Raw genomic sequence first — 16,052 nt, 5'->3', positions numbered from 1 at the left:
AGGCTATTATGTGACTTGCATTGTCCAGCAAATTCACTTGCTTCCCCTTTTGTGACTCTTGGCCCTTTGATTACCTCGAGTTAATATTCCGCAAAGACATTTTCATCTCATATAATGTGAAACTACAGAGATTTTACTGTACAGTTTGAACCCAGGTTGTAATTTATTTAATATCTCTGTTTTATTCAATGAGCAGGATTTCTTTATGGCAACATTGAATTAACTGGACATAGGAAGACAGACGCTCTCATCTGGATCGTTTATACGCACGATATATGCATACGATTACATGTAACATAACTTCACTATATAACAACATTTTTTATTTTGCTATGACAATACGAAAATTGAAGTGAGAGAAGACTTTAACGTAGAATTGAATGCGGTTCTACACTCGTATCAGGGCTTTCTTTTTCTAATTCAAGGCGATCGCTTCCTGCTGCTCCCGTTTTTGCATTTAAATCTGTCAATTGACAAACCACATGGATGCTTTTAATTTGAAGCAGCTACTCTCAATTTTCAGTCTATCAGTTTTTAATATTACAGGGAGGAATGGTAAAGGAAGAAACGACCATAATCAGGAGTTTGGATGAAAAGCTGCAGGCGACAGGATAAACCAGTATACCTCCAACATGTGATTCAAGCAAACCGTGGCTCTTACTGTGCCGTGCTGTTGGATGGAAAATCACTCATTCTGTCCGTGCATCACAAAATCTGATAGTGGTTCCTCATGGCATTGCACACTGTGGGTGTCCCAACCCTATGGAACAAAACTATTATTACCTGTTGCCAGAGATTTTGTTGCTCCTTTGTACACCCTATATATTTTCACCACGCACATTTGAAGGTGTGTCCTCTAGTCTGGTTTAGGGAGATGTGTTTCATTTTGTTCTGTGTTTATAAGTTTCAAGTCCATTTTTTAGACAAATATACTGCAGTAAAAAATGTAAAAGAAAGATGAATTGGGGTTTGAGCATTAGATCTTTGCTAACATTTAATCCCAAGTTTGCAGAAAAGCATTGGAGGTCTCAACAAAAGCATGGCGAGGTGGGTCTGATCTAGCAAAGATCACAGTGAAATACACATCGTACTGCTGGCTCTGTCTGAGTCATGATGCCTGGGATGGCATGATAATGTGACCTCAAGTGGCGTGATGTGTGACACTGAGCTATTCCCTCTATTACAAACCACAATCTGCAAAGAGGAGTGGCATTTCAGCCACCATTGCCCAACTTGGGTGGCTTCCCCTTCCTTCTCATTGTATGTGCACACCCGGGAGAAAATTGCACAACATCAACCCAGTGGTTTTTTTTTTCCACTCTAAGTGACGAACGCTCAGTCATAGATGTGGAAGTTGAATTTTCCTCTTAGTCTTTTCCATGCATTTACTCACAAACCTTTTTTTTTTTCTCTATTTACTGAACCCAAAATAGACTCAGTTGGGGGCAGAGACGTATTACACATGGCACACACACTGTATATTTCCAGCATGTCCTGTAGTAACCGCGGCAGCAGCAGAACATTTATGCCTTTATGTCTCTCACTCTCTCTGGCAGACCGTGGTCATGCGGTTGTTAAAAATAGAAAGAGTTAATTCAGCAAAGCACTTGTAAAGCTTTACCTGCAGACACTTCCTGAACAGGGCCACATTTCCTCCCCGCTTCTAGATCAACAGTCATCTAATTGGGGACTGTGATCTGTCCTGACTGCTTCCTTTGACGGGGGGGGGGGGGGAGGACAGTGACGGAGGAGATCGTGTGGAGATGGAGAAGCAGAAAAAAAACAGCCAGCAAGAGCGAGAGGCAGGGGGTTGTGTTTGATGAAAGCCTGCCTCTCTGTTTACTACAAGCTAAAAATACTATCCATTCTGGTTTGCTGCTGGCATGAGGAGGGGTGTGTACATATGTGTGTCTGTCGTGGGGGGGGGGGGGGGGGGGGGGGGTTTAGTCTGTGTACATATGTGTCTGTCGCCCCAAACCCAGCAGCTGGAGGCTTGAGGGAGGGTTCCACATCGCTGCGGGGGGACAACAGGTGGACGAGAAGGCGTGTGGTTCAGTGTTTGTACTGTACATATGTCTGTGTGTGTGCTGGATTAAGGGTGTGTGTGTGTTTGTGTGTGCGTGTGTGTGTGTGTGTGTGTGTGTGAGTGAGTGAGTGAGTGAGCTTGTGGGCAAGCGTGTGCAGAAATTTCTGCTTACAAGTTCATACATGTGCACAAGCTTTACACACCAGTCCCCTCTGTGTCTCTGGTGAAAGCCAAGCCTGAATTGTCTTATTCATGCTTTCCAATCCATTTAAATCCCAACTGAGGCAGTGCTATGAATCAAAATTAATGACTGTGTGCTGTTGATGCTGATGATAAAGCTCTGGTATGAGCTATGTATTGGCCATTCACGGCAGCCGCTCACTACGCCTCTATTTTTACGTGTGTGTGTGTGTGTGTCTGTGTGTGTGTATAGGGGGGCTAACATGTGTGTCTTTCCCCACTACTCGCTTTTACCCTGATGACAAGAGGCAATTGGCCTTCTCGAATGACAGTGACTAGGTACTGTGAGGGCAATTGTACCCGGGCAGCTGTGCATCTCTCTCTCTCCTTTTCTCTCTCTCTCTCTCTCTCGCAGTCCCCCTCCATTAAGCTAAAATGAAAGTAGTTACCGATTCTGTGATTAAATTCCTTCCTCTTTGTGCAGGGGTGATCAGATAAGAGTTACCACATACGGAATGCGAGAGCTAAAAACAAGCTAAAGCTGGCGGCCAACACACTTCCCTGGGTCATTATTGGCATACCTGAGATGCTGAAAACACACCAGATGGCTGCACTGACGTACAAAATGTTATGTGGACTTTTCTTATTGTGTACATGGAATTTTATGGTTGGTAAGTTTCCGCAACGCCACCATTGTGATCACACTTAAATGTTCCCTGTAGATGTTTTTTTTGGGGGGCTATGGAGCTGTTTGAAGATAAAGAAGTCCAGCCAATGGTTTCATACTGTAAAGGAAGGGACGAAGAACACTAGTAGCAAGTAAAACTGCATTCTGCACAATGTGTTTTAGCAGTACCGCCAATGTCCATTGTGGACACCTAAGATCTTGATTTTTTGTATTGTTTCAATCTTAATTCAATCCTTATTTTAACCAATTTCAGTACACGACCACGCACTCAAATACAGTAGCAGCTTCAAGGCAGAGGTAGTGAGCAGAGGATGTTAGGCAGGCTGCAGTGACTGGCCAAATGAGTGGAATAGTTTCATCTGGCCTTATCAGTTTCAAGTCTTGTTTTGTCTGCTGAGCCTGGCAGGCCCCAGTGTTGGTCTACAGGAAAGAATGTTGGGTCATCAAGCAGAGCTGATGGAGTCCTGATGAAATTTGGCTCTGGAATAACACCAGACATCCCTGTCCACTGTAAATGGGAAACAGTCAGTCCAGCTCTCATTCCAGCTGCATTTGGTAATGCCACAAGGAAGCGGTTTCATTCAGATTTTCTAACATTCTGCTCTTTATAATTCATCATTAAATGAGCCAATTCCTGAGAGCTCCCTCGACCCGCTGACCTCTTTGCAGTTTCTCCCCGGACACTCTGACCAATCGCGTATCTCTAAACACTGTCACCGGCCCACCAGACGTCTCCGGGACTGCGCAATCGTCCTCCTCAGCTTCCCACCGACATTTGCAGACGCCATCAAAACATCACTCCACTAAAAGCCAAACAAACGTCTGTACAGAGCGAGGCTCCCAACCAACACTTCTCATGTCCACATCTTTGATGAGGAAAAACGGCACCATAACAAAAACAAGAGGCGAAGAGGGGAAAGATGCTAAATTTGGAAACAGACGAGTGGGCGACAAGATGTCTCCTCTTGTTCTTGTTCTGTCTCTCGCTGCTTTACCATGCTGTCTCCTCCTCCCTGTCGGTCTGCGTGTGTGTGAGGCCAGCTGTGGTCATACAGTATAATAAGCTTTCTATCTGAAATAATGGCTTTAATGCTGGTTAAAAGGGGCAAGGGGGTTGGTTGGGGTCACGCTGACTCCTGCGCCTAAGGATCAGCTGGCACAGCGTCGGGGCCGTGGCACCAGGCACAGGGCCACTGTCTGGGCAGGGCAGACAGCTGGCGGGGGGGTGGGGCATTGTGGATACTGTCTCTGTCTGAGACACACACGCACATCATCTTCAACTCCCTCCACTGTACCCAGACAACTCTTGTTTACATCGTGTGTGTGTAGTATCGTGTCCCCCTCATGTCTAAACTGCTTTATAGTTTGGATGAAGTAATACCTGCTATAGACACTATTGATACTGCATGTTTTGTCTATTAGCACTGCTCCTCAATGTAGAGCTCAAACATAAATCATTTGTTGTTGCAGTTTAAGCATATTTAGATTTTAAGCTGATATATTTAGAAAATATTGGGAATTTAACTTCTTTTTACTGTTGGTCAAATTATTGATTGCAATGAAAAAAGTAACTAACAAATAAAATTACAAATTGATCATCATCATTAGCAAACAGTTGCTTTTAGCTTTCTTTTTTTATATAATTGAAAATACTTTTAGGCACACAAGCAATTTAAAGACCTCAGTTTAAGTCTAAATAAGAAAGAAATCCCCCCCCCCCCTCCCCCCCAAAAAAAAAAAATCTGATTCATCGCTACTAGGCTTATAAATACAATATGTAGGTGTCATGGTTCCTAAGCAAACAGCACCATCTTTGTTGTTGAGGAGAAAGTATTTTCTGTGCATAAGCCATGATGCCATTAGTATCCATTTCAATAGTCGCCCTGAACCTAGACCGAAGTGCTGGCACGCCCCTTGTCATTTATAATATCAGGCTGACTGGCCTATTGATGACGAGAACAAAGCCACAGTGTGGCCGACCTACAGCAGTGGCCGTAGTAACATGGCACCTCCCCGGTGACTGACGATGCCACGCTGGCTGCCACCACAGCCTGGCACGGGAGGGGGGGGGGGGGGGGTGCGTGGATGTGTGTGTGTGTTTGAGGGTTTGGGGGGCATTTGGTGGTTGTGGCAGCTGGCAGTGAGAAAACAGGGGGAGGGGGACTTTCTTATTTTATAAAGACTCCCCTGTGTGAATCCCATGCGAGGCCACACCCTGGACGCAAACGCAATATCTCTTGCCGAGGTGCACGTACACATGCTCACACACACAAATATGCAGTAGTGTGGACAAAGAGACTGACAGATTGCCTTTAAACACAGAGACCCTGCTCTGGTGCTCCATGTGTCCTGGTGCATATCAGTATTTGTGTGTTTTTTTTATTTTCTTCTTTTCAGTGGATGAGTTTGAGAGATTCAGAGGCAGAGCAGTCAACAGTTTTGTCCTGTTTAGTCATTGCCGCTTGCTAACTTCCCTGTCCAGTTTATTAGCTCTTAGGAGACAGGGGAATGTAATCAGACTGTCCTGATTGAGTCATGTGACGGCCATTCATCCTCCCACATGGGAGCGCAGGATGAAGAACTATTAGTTTGGCCTCATTGACTTTTGTTGAAACAGTTCCTAGAAGAGGAGAGGCCTTAAATAACCAGAAATATATCTATGTATTCATGTGTATGCGTGTGTTTTTTTGAGTCGTTTACCGTACTTGTTCTACGGGGTAAAATGTGTGGGACACCGTGTTCTGTCCTCATGAGGGCCACCACACTGGGGACCAGTTAGGATCATGTCCAGCTGTCTCTGAGGACAAATGGTCCACCAGGCAACTGCTTATCCCCTCCACCCTATATGCCCCCCCCCCCCCTCAAGTGTGTTTAAACTTTTTCAAACTTCGACCCTTCTTAAGTTAACATTTGACAAATTCTGAAGTAGCATTGGAATTTATTAAATAATGGGACACAATCATACATCAGTGAAATGATTACTCTTTGATTTGTGTGATATTTCAGTTTTTTTCTACCCAGTTTTTTAGCAAATGTAATAAGGGTTTCTGTTCCAGTCAATATAAATGCTCATGTTTGATATTTACATATCATATTTTCCTCATGTTTTAAATGTAACTGCCAACATATTCGTATGGTCCTTACAAACATTCTTGTGCTATTCACGGGGGAGCGGAGCCTAAAAGCATTCCCTCACCCCCGTAGTCATCTGAGCTGACAGCGGCTTCATCTCGAGGCAGCCTTCTCGTAATTCATCTCTTTTGGCTTGTTTATGCTGCACATTTATTTTGTTTGCGGTAACATTTCCCCGGGCCTCACATCTCTCAACGTGAAAAACGCTAATGCGCCTCCAACACAACATCAAAGCCTCTACCGCGCCCAACGGTCTCTCTGGCTGTTTCGATTTATGGCTTTTTTTTTTTACCTCCTTACAACATGAAAGACCATCAGTGTTTCCCAAAACGTACGTATGCGCATGGACACACACAGGCATGGATTACCACATGGGGATGCACACACACTTTCTCACTCTCTCTCTCTCTCTCTCTCTCTCTCTCTCTCTCTCTCTCTCTCTCTCACAGCCATGTCCAAACAGAATGATCGGTAAATCAAATAAAACACCCACAGTGTTTCGGAGAGAAGGCGTGTGCTCTGAACAACGGAGAGATAAAAAAGCGAGAAAAAAAAGAGAAGTGGAGAAGGAGGAGGCGAGGAGTGGACGCGGGGGATTGTACGTCCTCAAGAAAGTAGCCTTCAGAAACAAAAGCAGCTTTGAGTGCGGCCCCCACTCAGAGGAGAGATTAGCCGGTACACACACCCCTCGACACACCACCACCATCACCGCCGCCACCCCTGCAGAAAAGAGCTTTGGCTGCAGTTAAGCGGCACGTGGCGCAGCCCTTGATACTTATCATGTGCGTCAGGTGCTCTTGCTCGGTTTCCTGTTCTTTAAAACATAACCACCATTTCCCTCTTTTACTCCCTCCTCCTCCTCCTCTTCTCAGTCCAGAACCAATCTATACGCACTGCTGCCGTCCAGCCTCACCTTTCATTTCTTCTTACTTTCTCCCTCTCTCTCTCTCTCTCCATCCATCTCTTTCTCCTGCTTTTACAAATACAAAGAACATATTGTATCTGCCAGCGTTAAAGTGAATCCATTCTCCTTGGCAGCGGCCCGGCCCGTGGTGAATCCGAGCTGGGCTAGCTCTGTTTTCCAGCTGGCACGGAGGCCGCTGGTGGAGCGGGTCAGTTGCTCGTCGGGCTGGTGAATTTGAGTCGAGCTGACGCGTTTGGTTTAGGACTTATTCACGCGGTCTGTCGTTCTCGCTCGCCCTCTTTCTCGTTCTCACTCAACTTGCGAGCCATGACCCCAGTTCACCTCATGCGAATGTACACTTTGAGGATGCTGCTTTACGGCTTCATTTGCACAGAGTATTACTACACACACAGGGAAATCTGTACGCTTCTGAGAGGTGCGCTCAAGAAAAGAAAATTCAAGGATATTCATAAATTCTCTGGAAAGGTTTTGCAAACGGGTCTCATGAATACACCAGACTGACATTTTCACACATTCATTGCATTAGCTGGTGGTTTTCAGCTGCTCTTATGGAAACCAGTGTTTAGCCCTTTAGAAACCAAAGAGGAAGAACATGTTAAGGTCATGGTAATGCTCCTATTTAGTTGTCTTGGAAAAGTCAAGGAATTTGACATCAGGCCCACAGCAGGAAACCTGAACTCAAACACACAAAACCATGCAGACACGCCGCACACACAAACTCTGAACTATACAAACTCACGACTAATAATTCCTGTCACCCCTTCAAATTCATGCAGTCTCACACACAGGTCCCGAAATGCATTACCCACACTCTTTCATGAAAGCCGCACTCAGTGACACAAACATAAATAATGCGACGCTATCCCATTTCCTAAACATGGTCCAGGCCCAGAAACTGAACACAAACTGTCCTCCCGCTCTTGAGCCCAGAAGATGAGCCAGCACACTCACAAGGCAGCGAAAACAACCCGTTGACAATATGGTCACCAGAGACTTTTGTAGTTTGTCTGAATGTCCTCCTCTCCTCTCCTTCCTCCATCCATCAATCTCCTCCTCCGGCCTCTCTTAACCGCCGACACATGCTTGTCATAAGACGATCTCACACTTCTGCACTTGTGTTTGTGTTTCTCTTTCACGTTATATATTTCATTTTTAGAATGTTTCTTTGGTCATCTTGGGCTGTTTTTAAGCCTGTGAGAGGAGGAACGGAGCAAGAATTGGGGTCAGTTTGTGTCCTGTGCAGTCATTCCATACAGTGTGCGTCTGTTGGTTAATAGTCCCGTAAATTGATTAAACCGCAGGCAGTCACAGATGTCGGTCATTACCAAGATCTTTATCGAAAAGCTCCATGAAAAATCGCTGAAATTAGACAGTTCTGAGTTAAATTGTGATTAATCGTAATTGACATGCTGGCATATTCTCGCAGGAGAATAAAAACATGTAGCCATCCTAAATCTAGCAAATTCAGTTACTGATACCTTCATTTGTCAAATATACACTGGGCATCAACTGAGCTAAGTGGCAACGACGTGACTCACTGACGAAACTCATCATCATTCAACTGCACTGCCTATCCTTTTCCTTACATTTATCATGTAACTGCTGACAGTTTAAGAGAAATAACATAGCTGCCATGTATTCTCAATTAAAAAGTCAGAAGCAAAGACGAGTGGAGTGATGGATTCAGTCTGCCCCAAATGATGCCCCTCCAAAAGAACGTCCTGTCCTGCTGGCTCTACAAACTAAAAAACTCTCAACGTCACAAACTTCCCTTAGAGTAAAGTGAAGGTATTGTGCTGTGTGAGTGTACTGCTCTTTTTCTGAAGTTCTGAAAATAAACCTGGGTGCTGCTGTGCTGAATTTATTAGTTTTGAAGAGTTATAGCTTGTTGCCTGCTGTCACTCAATGTAGTGTTTTTAAAAAACGTGATTTATTCTTTTGACAACATCAGCACATCAGTGGCCTGCTGACTTTCCTGGTTTAGTGTGTGTGTGTGTGTGTGTGTGTGTGTGTGTGTGTGTGTGTGTGTGTGTGTGTGTGTGTGTGTGTGTGTGTGTTTTAGTGTCAGTGTTAACCTTCCACTCCTGGAGAAAAACAGCCAGCAGTGTCCTTTTTTTTTTTTCCTGCTTTCAAATGTTTCAATGTATTTTCCTCTTGTTCTGGCTTTTTTTTTTACATTTTGTTTAACTCCCCTCTTCCTTTACTCTCTCTTTCTGGCCTCTCCCTTCCTCCCCTCCGTCCACTCATCCCTGGCCTCCATTCTCCATTCATGCAGCTCTGTCACTGCGATGATAATGATGACCTCTGTGTAATACTAGCTTGTTATTGGCCCACCAGCGAGGCCAGTGTGTACACCCTCTGTTGCTTTTTCTGCATTGACCATTGTGTTGCGAGCGACATGCTGGATCGCATATGTGTGTGAGTGAGCGTAGGTGAAACACAAAGAGCAGGCAGCCAGTCTGGGTGAGCCTCGGATCTGTGGAGAGGCAGAGAAATTCACCTGATCTGACCCTCTGCTGTTTCTGCTGCTATTCTTCTTTTATATGAAGAGGGGTGGAGCATAACTGGAAACGAACACTCTCTCTTTGTTTTACTGGATGTTTGAACGCTTTATTTTGTAATAATTATATTCACACAATGCCACATTTAGATTTTGATTTGCTGCTTCCTGTTTCCAGTTGAAACAACACAACAGTACCTTTAACCTGCAGGCTGTTCGAGACGGCATGCTGACAAACAGGAAATGAGCGCATCCAACTTCTGGGTTCGAATGGAATGCCTTCACTTATTTAGAGCGTTTACAGATTTTCTTGGTTACTTGGCGGCAGCCGAACAAGCTTTAAACATTGACATATTGTCACCTTAAAAGGTTTACAGGACAAATGTGCAACTTCTTTTGGAATCCTGTGTGTGGCAACCTGCTGAAGTCTGATATACCCTCTGCTTATATGGCAAGGTGCCAGTTTGGTGATGTGAGATTGGTTTACACTTTTTCCCTGGAAACGGGTTAGTACAATTGGTGAGAGGGAAACAATACAGGTGGGACATATTGCAGGGAAGGGCAAAGTAAAGGGGGAGTAAAGTGGGAGATCTGTTAGCGGGAAAGATTAAGATTTATTTAATTGAAGGTACAGAGGTGTCCGATTTTTTGAATATCTGTGATGGTTTATTTGATTGGAATGGTTTTGTTATATCTACATTCACTATGCGTTAGCCTTTAATTGTATGCTCTTTGTGACTTCATTATCTAAGTATTTGTTTTTAAAATTATAGCTTTAGGCCCTAAGTTCTTTTTAGTTTTCTTTTACAGGTACCCAGTTGATTTATTTTGACCACTAGTGGCACTGTGGAGAGGCAGGTACCCATTTTGTTTGTATCATCTGCGACATGCAGGATTAAACCAAACACTCTAAGAATAGGAGACGCACCTTCTTAGACTACCCACACACTGTAATGAACTGGAAACCGTCAGACATGTACTAATAGATTGCCATAGGTATGACAAAGAAATATTGAAAAAGAAAAAGGCTTTGCAAATGTTTTTTTATGGGAGAAAATGCTTTCAACAGGTCTGCTGGGCCTTTGTAAGTACCAACTTCATTTGTTTACAAGAAGGCTCCACAGGGCATCTTTAAGTACTGGCGTATTTAGACTGTTGTTTTCACTGTTGCACAAGACATACTTTATCCGAAGGAGTTTTTTGCCATGTCTTGAGTAAATGTGGCAAGCTTTTCATCCCTGCGCCGTAGCATTGTGAGTTTAGATGGCTGCACATTAGATGTAAAAAGGATTACTTTGACTGTTTAAAACAAAGGAAATTGACATCAGTAACTGGATATTTTCTGTTTTTTAATACCTTGCTTTGTCACCCAAAAGGCCCCAGTTGAACTAAATGGTTCCCTTCCAATTGGAATCCCCATTAGGTGAGTCATGCTAGTGCCATGTACAGTAGGTGCACACAGCCATAACATAGAAAGAATGATGCTGTGAAAAATGTCTCGTGTTACACAGGTTGAAGCACTGGGTTTTTTGAGGTCAGAGTGATGGGAAAACACATTACACATTCACTACAGCATGCGAGGACGGTGACCTGTTGCGATTGTTTTCCTCTCGTCTTATCGCTCCTTCTGTCCCAGCTATGTCTCCATTGTGTCGTGCGATTGAGAGCATTTCAATGACAGGAATCTTGTTTTGTTGAATAGCCTAGTCTTACACAGATGCCAAGACATTCCTGGAGCTGGTAGTCTTTCCTTTTGGCAGCCCCGCACCTCTGTCTCCTCTACTCTATTCTCCTTGTATTTTCCCTATACTCACTCCTCTTCCCTCCTCTTCGTCCTCCTCAAGGTAACTGTCAAAGAAAGGGCAAGAAGGGGAGGTAGATGTGTTTTCGTTTGCCTACGTGCTCCGTGTATTGACCGTTCAAAGGACTGCAATCTGCAGCCAAAAGTGCACCATTCATTGCATATACCGGCCTTGTTTTCCCTGACGAATAAGCCACACCACTTCCCAATAACTAACTACTATTCATTACATGTCAGGAATACCACAAAACTCCCTCAGTCTACCTCATCCAGTATCTCATTTCTCTCTTGCATGACATGTCTCCATTTGTCAGCAATTATGCGATGGTAGAATATTGCACGAATCAGAGCATGCAGCGATACCAAGCACCAGGCTTTTCTCCAGGCTTTATAACTCTCCAACAGATGGCAGTGTGAATCGCTCTATCGGCACAGGCCAGCTCGGGATAACTGTGTGTGAATTAATGACATTTGTAGTAAAGCAGATGCCTCTTCCCTGTTCTTACCTTCTCTGTTCTTCTTTGTTCTTCTCTTCTCTTATTTTCTCTTCTCTGTTCTTCTCTTCTCTGTTCTTCTCTGTTCTTCTCTGTTCTTCTCTTCTCTTCTCTTCTCTTATCTATTCTTCTCTTCTCTGTTCTTCTCTTCTCTTCTCTATTCTTCTCTTCTCTGTTCTTCTCTTCTTTGTTCTTCTCTTCTCTTTGACCTCTTTAATTCTGATCTTCCTTTTAAATTTCTACATAAGTCTCAAAAGAAAACGTATATTTTCTAGCTGTATATTGAGTGTAGATTCAGAACATGTTCGAACTTTCAATATTAAATCGACATGTTGCTTACTGTACACTAAGGGAAATATCCAAACCCAAGACACTAAGACACTATATTTCACAAAATTCAGACATATGGGATGCATTTCTGGAAACTTGTGACTGACGTGTGCCGATGTCTGTTCTTGTTTACATACTTAATGCTTTTATTGCCCTTTGTGCTGCAGCTTTAGTGTCTACGAAAAAGTGCCCTGCAGGGATAATAAAGATAATCTTGTCTTATTTCATCTTATCCTATCCTGTATTTCATTTAACTAATGTATACAAATTGGACATGTTCTCTTTTTAGCACCACACCAGCTGTTTACATGATACATTTAGTTTACTTTGCAGGACAAACTTAGATTTGTGACATTTTGGCTCATAATTACTTTTACTCAGTGGTGTCACTAAGATGTTGACTCACTGCAGCTCTTTATTAGTTTTCCATTATTACACTCTCCCCTATAATGTGCTGACGTGGATGTGTTCCCTCGTCACGCTCCTTCTTTATTTGTTATTCGCTACGTGACAGGCAGACTAGCACAAACAACTCTGCGTACACACTGTATGCGTGTTTGTTTGTCTACTTGTGTGCGTCTGTGTTTGTTGTAGTGTAGCAGACAACAAACAAACAGCCGCAGGTGGAGGGCAGGAAGGTGGTCAGGAAGGGTGTTCCTGTGTGAACAGGAGCTCTGTGTCCTCCCCACCGTTGTCTCTCTACTTGTACGTGTCTCCACCAGGCGCTGTAATGATTGGAAGTACGTGAAATAGTTTTCATTGAGGACAATTTATAGATTAGGCAATAAATGGATTAAAATAAAAACAATTGATAAGTCACGTAAAATCATCAGTTGCAGCCCTACATGTAATGTGTATTTCATTGTTTTACAGTGACTCCCAGGACTACCCATCTTTAGTGAACAAAGAAATTGTATGCCCGTTTTATTTAGATACAGTATTTGTGTGCTGTATTACATCTTCTGTATTTTGTCAGGTGATAAAGACAATATACTTTCTTGGGTTGGGGTAAGTTCACATTTTATTTATATAGTTCAGAAATTAGAAAAATAAAAAAATAAATGAAAGGGATCTCCTACACAAACTGAATTCAAGAATACTGTCTACATCTGGTGCTTCTGACTGAGTCAGCCCCACATTTGACTGTCCCATGTGTTGTCCGTGGTCAGAGGGAGGGTTGGGGACAGCTGGAGCATCACCTGTCACCGGATCACATGCGTTTATATGACACAGCAGTGGTGACACCCAACTCCAGCATTTACACGCTATGCAGGGTGAACAAGATAACAAAATACAATACCCCTTCAGTAAATACCAATTAAGAGAACCTCATGGAAATTACAACTAACGACACAAGCGAACCATATTTAATTTAACACAAAAAAGCAGCATTTGTCTGTACTCATGGCTAATCTCGATTTATATGTGCTTTTTCGATTTATAGAGGTGCCAGATAGGTAGGTGCAAAAGTTGCTTCAGCATCTGTCGTAAGCACGCAAAATGATGTAATGTGGCAAAAGGAAAAGTCTCACAAACCGTGACAACATATAGTACGGCGGGTCAAACCCAGTAAGAAGGTTTGTTGGCAAAGAGGAACAGTGGTTACAAGCATGGCAGTCATCAACACTGACTGTAGGACTCATAAAATGATATTTGCATAACAGACAGAACAAACTGCAGCCTGGAAAATAATCTGTCATTGCTATCTATAAACTCAAATTTTCTTCCTTCTCACTTGTAATCACCTCATCTCTTTCGCCTGTACCCAAACTTGGAAACGCATACATGGAAATGTTCTCCATCAACACACAAGTTCACAACAGCCAGTGACACATCCATACACATGACACATTTGCATCCCCCCTCCACATCCATCCCCACAAAGCACACATATATATGCATAATCAAAAAGTCTTGCGTGTTTGCAACACACCTGTCTAATAATGTTTTTCTTGTCCCTCATGTGGGTCCCCAGGGCCACTGCTTTCAGAAAACACTACAGGAGGAATTCCTGATCCATTTTAAGCCCCAACGAGAATGTAGATAAGTCTGTAGATTACTGCCCAACATGTTTATGATAGCCTATTATTCTCTAAGCTTTATCCGGGCCCAGCGCGTGCTTCGTCTACTTAGCACAACTATTTAGGTCATGGTACAATCACAGAGGAAAGCACTGTGGATGGTGAAATAGCAGGAAACCTCAGCTGTAAGTGTCAAGATCATAAAGTCATACTGTATATTTCTGACCAAATAGTTATGGTCAGAGTTTACATGAAAGTAGTAGTCCAGTCTTTCAAGCAGCCAGCGTACTTGACCTTACACATCACCTTAAGTTCACGATCTGTGTTATCATTGACTGTAGAAGCACACAACTCGAGAACACATTCATTTTGTCGTAATGAGATCTCGAAACTAATTTATTTGTCTGGAATCTTATCAGTTATTTTGTAAATTATGATCATTGGCATGCTGTGATGTGATTTCATTCTTTTCTGAGACACAGTGTGATATTTAAGATTTACACTTGCTATTATGGCTCATATTTCAACAACAATAATAGCTGCTAAATGTCTAGCTCTGCCGTAAAAGTGTCCAGTCCATCAGGCACACTCACTAAAAGACGGGGAGAAAGAGGGGCCATACCCTTAGGTCTATGAAAACGCCATTGATGTTAACTATCTGACTGTGTCCTGCCAGAAATACCGCGGTTTGGCCTGAGTTGTTCGCTATCAGCGTCTAGTGGAGACAGGATTCTGAATCTGTCTGTTCTGCCCGGTGCGTGAGATGTTATGGCTCTTTGAAGTGCTTTGCTGTTTAGTCTTTGATTTACAAAGCACCATCTTTATCATTTTACCTGGTTTCTTGAAGCCATTGGAGCCATCAGAGGCTACTGATTTGTGCGTGTGTGTGCTGTCTAAGTACCTCGGGACGGAAAAAGAAATAAGTGCAGAGGTAAAAACCAAGGCCGAGGCTGTGAAGATGTAGAAAATCTCTTTGAAGATGCAAAAGTGTGTGCAGTAAGTCTGTGCGCCTACTTATTTCCTGTGGCTGTGAGGATGTCTTGGTGTGTACACGTGCCGTATGTCTGTATTTGAATGTCACCAGACGGCCTGTTATCTGCTTACCTCTATTACTCAGGTGGGGCCATTCATCTGTATTACACCATGGTTAGGCTGGCTGCGCCCTGTCAGAGATGTCTCTGTTGGGTGACACACCTGTGTTTACAGTTGGGAAAGCATGTAAACAGCAACCTGTATGTGTGTGTGTGTGTGAGTGTCTGTCCGCCTACTCAAGGATCATATGGCTCAATAGCTTTTGTAATGAGTGGCTCTAGCAGGTAGACGGCGACTGGCAGACTACCATGTCATTATACCTTGTACTGCTCTGTCATTGGGACTGCAACAATATTAAAGAGGCAGCTGGATACGAAACAAAAGCGCAAACTCGTTTTGTTTGTTTCGTAATGCAGGTCTGCACTGTACTTATGTGCAGCATGTTTATCCCGGAGGCATTCAGCTGACTGTATTTTGTCATTGTGTTAAATCTAGGTTCACCAGATGGACCAGAATATGAACTCGATCCTGCGGATCCTGATGGAGCAGTTTCCACCCAAGCCGGAGCTGACATCCAAGCCCTCCGTCCGCAGGGTGACCATCCAGAAACGCATGGGTATCAGCATCGACGAGGAGCTCTGATGTCGCAGCCTTGGTCGAACTGGGATGGTGTCGTCATCACCAAAGGAGAATTAAAGGACCAGCCTAGCCCCCAACATGGTGGTCCAGCCTGCAAATTCATTTTCTCAATTCTCCAAAAACCCTCTCTTTCATTTGCAATCCAAAATGTTCTCATTGACTTTTGAAGAGTGAGAAGAGAACAACTTTTAATTGTCCACTTGGCAGCTGCATTGCTCTAGGACATGAGGCCAAGAGTACCACTGAGAGTGGGATTCGTGGCGTAGAAAGAAGGCTAACTGACC

At 43.5% G+C, this 16,052-nt stretch overlaps 1 protein-coding gene across 1 annotated transcript in view; it reads left to right on the top strand.

Annotated features, from left to right (window-relative positions):
• Positions 1-15,771, top strand: part of kcnq1.2 (potassium voltage-gated channel, KQT-like subfamily, member 1.2) — a gene marked incomplete at both ends in the record, with an annotated part of 151,641 nt that extends 135,870 nt beyond the window's left edge. The window contains one exon of the mRNA XM_079163478.1: positions 15,625-15,771. Coding sequence (XP_079019604.1) covers positions 15,625-15,771 — 147 coding nt within the window. The remainder of the gene's footprint in view (positions 1-15,624) is intronic.
• Positions 15,772-16,052: the final 281 nt, after the last annotated feature.

This window comes from Pholis gunnellus, assembly GCF_910591455.1.
Source record: "Pholis gunnellus genome assembly, chromosome: 7".
Taxonomy (NCBI): domain Eukaryota; kingdom Metazoa; phylum Chordata; class Actinopteri; order Perciformes; family Pholidae; genus Pholis; species Pholis gunnellus.
Note: the sequence above shows the minus strand (reverse complement) of the source record. Positions and strands in the feature narration are given on the sequence as shown.